Genomic DNA, 12,112 nt, shown 5'->3' on the forward strand with positions numbered 1-12,112 from the left:
TCCTCAAAATAGGCTCCAAATGTCTGACCGTAATATAATCACAATATAGATTGAGAAAAACAATACAGTAAATAAAACTCACCATTAAAATGTGCAGAATTTGAAAATTGCAGTGCAGTACCCAACAACTAGAACAGAGCAAAACGATTAAAGAGGAATCAGCCAAAAGCACAGGAAAATAACATCTCTCTAATGGGTGCCTGAATGCATAGAAGAGGGGCATCAAACCTGGGGGAGAAATTGGATATGTTTTGATTTACATTCAAGATCTGAGCCCCTGTAAGGTGGGGAGCGTGGGGGGGGGGGCTAGAAAGAAACGTTTCTATAAGGAATGTTTTACTTTCCTGAATAATCTAGGCAAGATGATTATGTAGTTAAAAACATAAGAGCCTGGTAGGTCAGGCCAACAGCTGATTTAGTCCAACATCTTCATCTTACAGATGCCTATAGGAGCCCCACAAGCAGGACTGGAGCACAAGAACAGTTTCCTCTCCCGTGGTTTCCAAAAATTAGTATTCAGAAGCATACTGCCCGCAACTGTGGAGGCAGAACACGGCCTGCTTTGTGGCTAGTAGCCATTGACAGACTTATCCTCCGTTCATATGTCAAAGCTTCTCTTAGAGCCATTCAAGGCTGGTGGCCATCACTGCCTCCATAGTTTAACTGCGCTTCATGAAAAAGAGGTTTCTCTTGTCTGTCCCGAATCTTTCAGCATTCAGCTTTTCTGGATGTCCACGAGTTCTAGTGTTATAAGAGAGGGAGAATTTTTTCCTCCCTAGCCACTTTTCCCATGCCATGTATAGTTCTTTGAAATTATTTCATGTTACCTCTTGCTCACCTTTTCTCTGAATGGAAAAAGTCCCAAATGCTGCGACCTTTCCTCAAAGGGGAGCTGCCCCACACCCTTGCTCATCTGGCTTGCTCTTTTCTGAACATTTTCCAGCTGTACAATATCTTTTGGGGGGTGCTATATTCCATATGAAAACTTCCAGATTGTACCTCAAGAGCGTCTGTAATTCAGAAGTGTTTTGACAGCTCACTCTGCAGATGGTTAGAGGGAGGTGAAGTGTCTTTGGAAAGCTCTGAAGTAAAAGAGATATCTATCAGGGGCAGCTTTGGGTTCTGAGCTAGCCATAAGCGGTTGAGGCTGACAAGGCTGGGAAGTCTACAAGCATTTAAGCACCTGAGGCTTAGCACCTCAGAACTGGAAACCAAACTGGCGATTGAATCCTTAATTTGAGGACTCTAGAGATGTGAAAATCTGCTAATCACAGATGGAAATTAATTTGATTTTAATAGGATATTTCCCATTGATGATCTAATTTTTATAGTTTCCCATCCCACGTCTTCAGAACAAGTTGGGCTCTGAATTCAAATTATTAATAATGCCATCATATTTTCTTTGTACATAGTGACTCTAAGAATTGATAAAATCTCAAGAGTAACTCCTCTCAAGCTAGCAAAAGCTTTCTATTGCCAAAGTCGGGGTTGCAAAATGGATGTTTATTTTTGGCCACCCCAGTAAATATTCAATAGAGGGGGTTATGCAGAGATATCGCCATATACTTTATTTACAGTATTTTAAAAATGTACTGCTTAATATAATAATGTGGTTGGCATAAAAATAAAAAACCAATATGGCAAATTTCAATACATTTTCTTAAAATTAGACAAAAATGAGATAAAAATAAAATGTAACTGTATTATCACAAATCAAATTGAACCATTAAGACATTAAAAATTAAGAGAATTATGCTGTTCATGGCTAGCATCCTGTAGGAGCCGTTTCCACTATTACAGTGGCATTCTCCCCCCCCCCCCAGGCTACTGGCACCTACATACTTCCCGGTTCATAGAGAGGTTTCTCCATACAACATTTTAAATGGGAGGGCGCCAATAAATGTCCCCTATGGGTGTTTGAACCAGCCCATAGTCTAAGAAGGGGGCTTGCTGGTGGCACTGCCATGGCTCCTGAATCTTAACTACCTTTAGATGAAAGCCTTTCCCTATACGCTTCCACCTGTTGATGTCCTTGCTCAGGGACCGGGAGAGGCGGGGGGCACAGGAAGCAGAGTGAGCGAGCAGAACTTGGAAGGAAGGAAAGGAAGTCTGATTAAGTTTTGTCTCGAAGTGTCTGTTTTTGGGTTTGTCCCTGCATTGATCTGCAAGGGAATGAGGCAAGTAATGGCCCCTTGGGGACCTTCAGGACTTTCTTCTCAATGTCAGCCGTCATTTTCAATCACCCTCTCCCTCCCAGCCATTAATTTTGGCCCGGGATCATGGGGACTTGTCCATCTATCACACCTAATTGACACTAAATGATCTGTCAGTTTATTGATGAACGGCAGGAGTGGAATTGTCACAATATATTTTACTTTCTAACAACTCCTCCTGACAATTTTACCTTGTCCATCTCACTCTCCTCACATAAATCTCCATTGGCCTCTCGTTCCTTCTCTTGGGCTGTTCTGGTGCCAGCCGCCTCCATGCCATCAGCACGCATCAAGGGCATCAAGATGGCGGGAGAGCTACAGCGTGTGGGTTTGGATTTTTTTTCTTCTTTTTATAGAGTGGATGTTCCAGGAATGCTAACTGGCTCCTGTCCTCTTCTCCTTCAGTGTCATTGCTGGGGTGATTCTCTCCTTGCCTTTTCACAGCCAATTCTTATGTTGAGACCTAGCAGAAAAAACAAAAGCGAAGGGGGAAGCAGAAAACTTACCTTAAGGACCTGCTACCTGTACAAAGGTGGCTATAGGGTCAATTGAGTGTTCTGTTCTCTGGGTTTATTTGTTCTGTTAACCCTAGGGGTGTGTGGGTAATCACAATTGGTTGTTGCTTTCCTACTTTTTATCCAGAAAAGCTGGAAGAACAGGATTTTTACAAAATGGGGGCAGGGTGGTAGGCTTTTGCTACCCTGCTTTTTTCTTATAAGACCTGATCATTTTGAGACATTGTTTTCTAAGTAGAGTAAGTAAAGATGGAAAAGGTGCAGAAAATGGCAACCAACATGATAAAGTGTATGGAGTATGACAGAAGGTTATTTTGAGGGCTCTTTAGCTTTGGAAAAAGGTGAAAAAGAGAGGACATGATTGAGGTGTATAAAACAACGCATGGTTCAGAGAAAAGATAAGGAGAGGTTTCCCCTCCCCCTCTCAGTGATCCAATGATGCTGAATGGTGGAAGATTCTGGGTGGACAAGGTATTCCCAGCCTTTGGGGCCTGGAGACACATTAACACCAAAAAAGAGGCATTTCAGAGAAGAAAAATGGGCGATGCTCAGAGCCTTCTCCAAAACCCCCAAAGAAAACACAGGCAAAAAAGCTGACAACCCACCATACCAAAGTCAGAAAAACTCTCTGTTAGAAAAATAAAATACAATTGGTAAGGGCACAGGGCCTTCGCAGGTGACCAAGGACATTATGGTGCCCAAAGGCACCATATTTGGGACCGCAGGAATAGACAAATTGAAATGCTTCACGCAATAAACTGTAATGCTGTTAATTCTTTACAAGATGCAGTGATGATAGCCAAATTATGTGGCTTTAAAATAGGTTAATGGAGATAAGGCTACCAATGGCTGTTTGCTATTTCCAGTATAAGAGGCAGGGTGCCTTTGAATACCAGTTGCTGGAGAACATGAGCGAGAGAGTGCTGAAGGGGAGGGCTTTGGCACATAGGGCTTACTTATGGGCTTCCCAGAACATCTGGTTGGCCATTGGGAGAACAAGATGCTTGACTACATAAGTCTTTGGTCTGATGTATCAGGGATGTTACATTCGTAGGTGAGTGGTATAATTTTTTATGAGCTTTAACGTAGCATCTGATGTATAGCTTAATACTGAGAGAGTTGGGATCTGAATTGTCCAGTAAATGTGCTAATGTTGGAGGCTGCTATGCCACTAATTATCATTTTGTTTATACTGTGAATATTTTTTGTTTCATCATAAATCTCCTTTGTGAAAAAGAATAAAGTTGCAAATGTCAGAAAGTTGGCTGCTTTGTACTTGGTTGAATTTTGCTGCTGTCACTGCCCTCTGACAAAGGACCCTGGAAGTGATATATACTAGCATAACCATTCCCAAGATCAGAGATTTTGCTGGGTGGAATATGGCTGAAGTGCACACCGTGCTGGTGCTAATAAGGACGGAGCTGAAATTTCCCCCAGATTTTCACAAATACCATTGGCAATTCTAGGGTGGGGAAATTATTTTACCTTGTAAAGATTTCATCTTGCTCTCCCTTGATCTCACTCTCATTGATATCCTGTAGTCAAATCTGATTGGCTATGTAGCATAGCGACATGATCCTGCTTGCTATATAATCTTGATTGGCTAGGGTCACCAATGTGGTTAATCCAGGAAACATGTTTCCCACATTCAGTTGTGTTAGTGATGCAGTCACATAATTAAATCCACTTCCTCCTGCTCACTATGTGATCCCAAGGGTGGGGTTGAGTGAGCAGAAGCAGACATAGAAAACAATAGTCCTCAATATGATGATGATGATTTTTTAAAAATGTATGTGTTGCCTTTCAAGACAAAATATAGCTTTCACCAAAACTATAATATACACTATAATTAATAGCACAATATAAAACCAAAACATTACGGCATTAGAGCATTAAAACAACAAGTTAAAACAATACAGCACCACATATGAAAAAGCAGTTTTGAAATAATAAATGTTTTCAGAGTCTGTGTAAAATCCAGCAAAGTAGGATTTTTTAAAAAAGGGAATATTCACACATTTGAAGTATCTTATAGGGAAAAGACTATTCCACCCAAACTGCTGTTTTACTTCCAAAATCAACACTGGAGAAAATTCATGACAGCCCTACTAAAACATACACGTTATAGACAACTCCATGTAATTTAGGCAAGTTGCAGCTGGGTCTTCAGCACTACACTAAAATCGCTTTTCTCCCCTAATTGGAGTAGTCTGTACAAAAAAGGAGAATCATTCACTTTACATTGATCACAGATTTATAGTTTTTAGCAGATATGTCTTGGAGCTAAAAACTATAATCTAGGTAAAAGCAGTAGTAGTTGCTGCTCTTAGCCAATGGAACCTGATTCTGTAGTTTGAGTCTCTGGCAGATTCGGTCCACAAGACCATATCATACGGACTGAAAACTTGGCCTTGCAAAGTGCTGCATTCCTGTTTACGCAAGAAGTAAAATTCTGTCCTTTCTCCGTCCCTTGAGCCAGTGGCAATCTGCGAAAGCTCCCCGTGTTTTCAGCAGCTTTGTTTGGAAGGGGAGAGATTTTGAATGCTACAAGCCTAACAAATTGCTCTGTTTTCCCTTTGATGAATCTGCTCTTCAAGAATAAAATGTCTGTGAACATCAGTACTTTCCTTTCCCTTCTGTTCTTCTAGCAAGAGGGCGTCTTCAAGGGGCTTTCGTTTTGCGGGTCATTCATAAAAGAGAAATGGCATAGACAGGCTAGGAAGTATGTTCACTGCCATGCTGAAACATCCCCTTCAGCTGTGATGACAGAGCTTCTGTATCTGGACCTACAGCATCTTTGATATTCCAGTCCTTGGCTCCCTGCAGAGCTCTGTCGATCCCCATCCCTCACAACTAGCACTACTGGGTCGCTCTGCCTGTGCATGTCACTCTCCAGAAGTAAAAAAAATAGGCACTGTACTTCCTGTGTGTCTACATTGGCCTTCTGTTTTTGGAGTTTTCAAAGTAACATGACTCTTTGAGTACAACACTGCTTGTCGCAGGGTTCAGGACAGTCACCTGTGGTTTCCAGAATTATTGCTGAAAGTAATTTTTTTGGAGATCGAGATCATTTCTTGAATGCGGAGGCATAATGGCTCAGCTGCTCATGAAGTTGAACAGAAGACAGACAGATATAATTATTGAGGGGAGTCTTTTAACTGAACGGGCAGTTGAACACTGGGCGGGGATGATTGAATGAAAGTCCAGAAAACACGAGATCTCTTTGTCTTTTTCTGCCGGGGGGGGGGGGGACAAACTGCATGTTACACCATATGTATAGCCACAGTCTTTTTTTCCCCCACGTGGGGGGAGCAAAGCTGTGAGGAATTTAAAGCAGAGAAGTGCTGGCCAGGGAATTAAATGGAAATGCTGTTGTAAGTTTAGTCAGAAGGGGGCAAACTTTGCAAAGAAATATGCACAAACTCCAATGCAGTTGCAGCCTTGGCAGTCTCTGTTCTACTAAGTTCGGCCCCATCAATACTTATTGCACTCCTCTATGGATAAATTAAGCATTGAGGGTTAACCAAAGTGGACTGGGGGCTGTGACAGAGTCAGACGATAGTATGGCCTCCCAGTCTAAAGAATACAGGTCTGGTAGGAAAGAGGACGGCAGAATTGACTGCTGTGCAAACACTCAACTCATTCCATTTTCCTAATGCACCTTTTGCTTTTACCAAACCTCAGAGCTATTCATGTGTTGCTCACCTGAGTTATAATCTCATGGGTCATTCACCTTGTTTTGCCTCTCTCTGAAGCAAATATGCTGCCTGATTGTGTCTTGTTTTGCCCAGACTTTGTTTTTTGACCACATCCAGTCAAGGGTGACAGGATGAACTTACTTCTGCAAAGAAAACAAGGTTCCAGCATGATATTGTTTACCTTCTTTTTTAGAGAGAACTGTTAGTGTCAGCAGGTATTTTCTCAGAAGTGTATATTCTGAACATAATACTTGCAAGTAGTAGGTTTCAGGAAGATGAAGGTGATATCCTTCAGTGTTTTCAGATTTCTCTGCCTAATCATTCTGTTTCATATATTGCCCTGTGATGTGGCATGGGAAATTTCCCTGCATTTTATTTTTCCGTGGAAAAAATTCCATTTCATAAATACATCTGTAACAGAATGGATTGCAAGATTAACTGTTTCAAAGTTTTTACCTTTTGTTTACCAAATACAAGTAAAACATTCTAAAATTAGATCACTCATCAGGGGCATCAGAAAATTCCCCGATGCAAACTGAAAAGTTTTTGATGCAAACTCCTTATGCAACTTACAAATGTGTAATTTGGAATTTTCTGGAAAACCTGTCTCCTTGATGGCCTCCAATCACTCTTCGACTACACACTCCCATATCCAATATATTATCAGAGCAGCTTATGTTATTTCCCTGTTCTTTACCAGCTTCACCAATCATATGCAATTTATTCATTTTATGTTGCATGCCTGTACAATAGGCTGACCTCCTGGTGCTCAGCTGTATGTACTATACTGTACCACAGCAAGGAAGAATAACTAGGGCCGGCGTTGAGCTACGGATATTACAAAACATCAAGGGCATTTGCCCACATTTGTCCCACTTATGTCCCCTGTTAAAACAGGTTAACGGTGTCTAATTAACCACTGAACATTGTCACCGTGCATGAATATAACATCCTTGCTCTTCTTGGAACCTGGCTATTTTATCTCCATTAAATCTCCACAGTATTCCATTAAATAGGAGAGAAACATTTTAGCAGAGATGATGTCTACATTAGTGCTGCCTTTCACCCTTCAGCACTTAACCTCTGAGACACTGGCACTGATGGAGGAGAATTGCCTCCTCGCCCAAAATCTGGCGTGTAGCTTAGGGGGAAAGAGAAGAGGGGACGCATCAGTGGTGTACATGAATGCCTTTAGAGAAGCTATTCCTATTTGAAAAGTATATCCTCTGACAGGCTTGACAGAACCAGGTGTTGTATTCATCCGTGTTGCTTCTCTCCCCTATCCCAAAGCCTCAGGTTAGGTCATCCCCCTGCCCGATTGTTTACCTTGTGAGATAGGTTAGGCTGAGAGATCCATTTCAAAAGCTGGGCTTTATTTTTGAAAAGACCTTTGAACTGGAGTTCCCTGTGTTCAAACCTGACATTCTGCCATCAGCATTCTGCCGGCTGGTTCTCTTGTGTGTTCACACAGTGACCAACACATGACACTGTAAACTGTTCGTTTTTATTTTCCTTTATTTATTGACAGGATTTGTGTTCTGCCCTTCATCATAAGCAATCTCAGGCCAGATTACAAAGTTCAGAACATTATAACATTCTAATACATGCTAATTTAGATCTATAGATGGAAATTTTGAAATACAGTGGTGCCCCGCAAGACGAATGCCTCGCAAGACGGAAAACCCGCTAGACGAAAGGGTTTTCCGTTTTGGAGGTTCTTCGCAGAACGAATTTCCTATGGGCTTGCTTCACAAGACGAAAATGTCTTGCGAGTTCCTGCAATTTTTTTTCGCTCCCCACCCCCTTTTTCTAAGGCACTAAGCTCCTAATAGCCTTTTAGCAGCTAATCCGCTAATCCCTTAAGCCTTTAATAGCCGCTAAACCTCTAATAGCGCTAATCCACTAATGGGGTTGCTTCGCAAGACGAAGAGACTCGCGGAACGGATTCTTTTCGTCTTGCGAGGCACCACTGTAATCACTATAATTTAAACTGAAGTAAAATAATCTCACCATACTAGAAAAGACTGTGGCCAGGTGAACCCTGTGCCTGCTTACTCTTCTCTCTAGGTTCTAGTTGTTGAGGGACAACTTGAAGGCCCCTCATGATCTTCCTTCTTATGGTCCTTCATCTTTAAACTAGACTTGGACTAGAAAGCCCATCAGAGGATGCCTTTGAATAGATGACTGTCCTTTGACAGCCCTCCAAACCAAGAACTGTTTTCTGTAAAGCAGAACACGTGGCCACCCTAGTTAGAAGCTCTGCGGTGTAAGAAAATGAGTCTTGTGCCATACTATCTCACATTAACAAGAAATAGTGGCAGTTGAGGCCACATTTGATAACATTTGCCACTTAGAGACAGTGTCTGATTCTATAAAAGCTAAGGAGACAGATATTTCCAAGCCCTTTAAAGTACTGCCTCTTGATTTTTTGGTGGCAGTCCTTCCTTGCGGGCAGAACATGTAAAGGAAAGCCCTGTTTTGTTCTTGGTCCTGCTGTGCCCCCACTCTAGGAAATGAGAAAAGAGTATTTCCCAGTACACAGAGTTAAAAAACTTCATCCTGTGAAATAGTCAAAGCAATCAGTAAGTGATGGAGTATCTGCTAAAAAGAAACCTGGCATTTAATTAACTTTTCAAAGTGCTGGTTCAGCAACCTCCATGTTTTACATTTTGAATATTGAACAAGCATCCCTAATCGGATCTGAATTAGTTCTGGGCTTGCTGGGGTGGAGAACGAGCGAAAGAGCAGCCTGCCATCTCCCCCGCCCCCTTGTCGCCCTGCCTTCTCCTTCCAACTTCACATTATTACGATGATGAACTCTGGGTAATTCAGCCAGATTTTGCCTGAACCACAAGGCGTCTGGTCCAGGGCCATGTAAGGCAGCTAGGTTAAATAGCAAATTCTTTGTTTATGAACTAGGGACAGCCGGGAGAGCCTCCTCTCTCAAGTGTTTGTATCTGTCACTAGTCTGGCATAATCTTCCTATAAGGATTGCAGATTCTATGCTTTTAAATTGCTGTTGCTTTGGGCTAGTGTTCAGGGGCAGTTTTACGGGCAACAGAGAACCCAAATGAAAACTGTTTTGCCGCGATTTTGGTGTGACACTCCTTGTACAATGGTTAATTCCTTTTTGTTCAGCAGCCCATCATTTGATTTGAGTTTTAACCCACTCACTCCATCTATTTATGTTTTCAATATATAAATTTTATAATACTGTATCTCAGAACATGCTCAGTGACTGCCTTCCATTACTTAGCACTCCCCCCAACCATACAAAGGACATTGCTTTTTTAAAAAGAGCAGCTTTCAGATGTTACAGAAGAACAGCAACGTCTAGATGTGAGGCGTGACTTGTACAACCTCTCTACATCCCTTTAGTGCAAAGTGCAACACATAAACTTGTGTAAGTCCTCCATGCAGTGAAATGCATGCATTTTTCCTGCTGGGGAAATGTGCAAGTTTGCATTTGACACAAGTGTGAAAGAAGGCTGCATGAGTCATTTGTGCATATGCTGTTTCTTAAGAAGAGTTCTGCTGGAGCACACTAAAGGCCCACCTAGTCCAGCATTGTGTTTTCACAGTGCCCAACCAAATACCTATGAGAAGCCCACAAGAAGATTTGAATACAAGAGCACTCTTCCCCTCTGGTAGTTTCCAGAAACTGGTACTCACAACTATGCTGCCTCTGACAGTGGAGATAGAAGACAGTCATCACGGCTAGTAGTTACTGATCACCTTATGCTCCGTGAGTTTGTTTAATCCTCTTTTAAAGTCATCCAATTTGGTAGCCACCATTGCTGTCGCTGCTGCTGCTTCATCATCACATGAAAGGCCTTGTTGGGCCTTAGAAGTGGAGGAAGTTCCACACTTTCACCCTTGCTTTTTAAAACTTGCTGCGCAGAGGGCACTACTTTAGTTGACAGGCTTCCCTTTAGGTTTTATGAGCATCCTGAGTTATATCTAGGTGCCCTCATCAACTAAAATACCAACTATCCGACTTCTAGAAAACATCTGAAGGCAGCCCTCTTTAGGAAAGTTTTTAATGTTTGTAGTTTTATTCTGTTTTTAATGTTCTGTTGAAAGCCACCAGAGTGGCTGGGGAAACCCAGCCAGATGGGCAGGGTAGAAATAATAAATTATTATTATTATTATTATTATTATTATTATTATTATTATTATTATTATTATTATTATATCATCACCACCACCACCACCACCATCATCATCTTTTACCAGGATTACATTGAAATAAACTTTTCCTTAGGAGAGATTTCAAAAGAGTTGCTGAAAGTCCATTTCTCTACTGCTGCTTCCTTGCAAATATTCCTATACTCCTTTCAGCAATGGCCTTTTCTTGTCTTTCAGGTCAAAAAAGAGACCCACAGAACAAGAAGTGGAAGAGTAAGTTTCTTGCTTCACCACCCACCACATTTCTGCATAAATATCAACAGAATCAGCCAAATGTGACATCTTTGTATTTTATTTTCTGTCTGTGGCAGTAGACCTTCCTAGTTGTTTTGCTGATGCAAACCTGATCAACGTTTAGTTAGCTTTGCACAGTGAAGATTGGAACATATTGTTCTTTAAGTGCCCAGAAGGAATAGTTTAGCCTGACTTCTCAAGACTTCCCAAATCTTTAGATTATGAAGGCATGATTTGCAAAACCCCTGAAAAACCTGTCATTCCCAATGTTCTGAATTTGGACATCACATTGTCTCTACTGCCACAGTCAGTTCAGTGATGGTGTATTTGGAACAGATATACCAAGATTGCCTCCCTCATCATTCACAGGGGGCTGCATCCAATTCTTCCCCTCCACTTTCAGAAAACTCTTTTTTCCTCTAGTTAATACTTTTGCGAGTGGAACTTAGTGGAGGGAATTTTCACGATTTCCCCCTTCTCTTCCAGCCCCTCATATCACCTTGCCCTATACTGTTTTTCTTCAGAGGAAGCAGACAGTAGAGTGAAATAGGTCTTCAGGAGATATCGTTTTATAGTTATGCCTCTAAGATTGTCTTCTGTCTCTGGTTTCTTCTAGCCATCGCCTGAGACAGCAGAGTTTAGAGGCAGAGGATGAAGAAGAAGGTAAGAGCCTGCATTCCTAACTGAATTATTTTTATAGGATTTTAGGAGATCAGCAGAAAATTTAGCTTTGCACAAATGAGGTGGATTAAAGGGCCTTGTTACCCTTAAAATCATAGAATCATTTAATTGGAAGGGACCCCGAAGGTCATCTAGTCCAACCCCCTGCAATGCAGGAATCTTAACTCAAGAATTCTCTTACCGTCAGAAAGCTCTTCCTGATGTTGAGCCAGAATCTCCTTTCTTGTAGCTTGAATCCATTGGTTCATGTCCTCCCCTCCGGAGCTGAGAAAACAAGCCTGCTCCTTGTGTAACAAATCCATGTTCAAAAAATATATGGACGTTTTGGGGTTAGAAAAATTAAAGGCTATTGAAAAGTGTGGAATGAGCAGATGATTAAAAGGAAGGTGTATAAACACCTTGCAACAAAACCAGGATGAATGCTCAATAAATAGATTGTTTGGAGAAGCTCTAAGGTGTTCACATCGGTGTTCCGCAAGCCTTTTCAGTTAAGATTAAGATGAATAGAATGTCCCCTAGCAGAGGTATCAAGTGAATTTAAGATACCGTATTTTTTGCTCTATAAGACTTACTTTTTCCCTCC

General features: G+C 41.5%; 2 protein-coding genes and 1 long non-coding RNA gene across 3 annotated transcripts in view; 1 reads left to right on the forward strand and 2 right to left on the reverse strand.

Moving 5' to 3' along the window:
• LOC310681474 overlaps positions 1–12,112 on the reverse strand; it is a 360,526-nt gene that overhangs the window by 161,243 nt on the left and 187,171 nt on the right. The gene's annotated exons all lie outside the window — the stretch shown is intronic.
• IFT43 (intraflagellar transport 43) overlaps positions 1–12,112 on the forward strand; it is a 44,479-nt gene that overhangs the window by 13,602 nt on the left and 18,765 nt on the right. Inside the window, exons 4-5 of the mRNA XM_083448851.1 lie at positions 10,792–10,827; positions 11,465–11,511. Of these exons, the coding sequence (XP_083304977.1) occupies positions 10,792–10,827; positions 11,465–11,511 (83 nt within the window). The remainder of the gene's footprint in view (positions 1–10,791; positions 10,828–11,464; positions 11,512–12,112) is intronic.
• LOC310681316 (uncharacterized protein) overlaps positions 1–12,112 on the reverse strand; it is a 61,416-nt gene that overhangs the window by 11,381 nt on the left and 37,923 nt on the right. The gene's annotated exons all lie outside the window — the stretch shown is intronic.

This window comes from Podarcis tiliguerta (assembly GCF_965153285.1).
Source record: "Podarcis tiliguerta genome assembly, chromosome: 1".
Taxonomy (NCBI): Eukaryota; Metazoa; Chordata; class Lepidosauria; order Squamata; family Lacertidae; genus Podarcis; species Podarcis tiliguerta.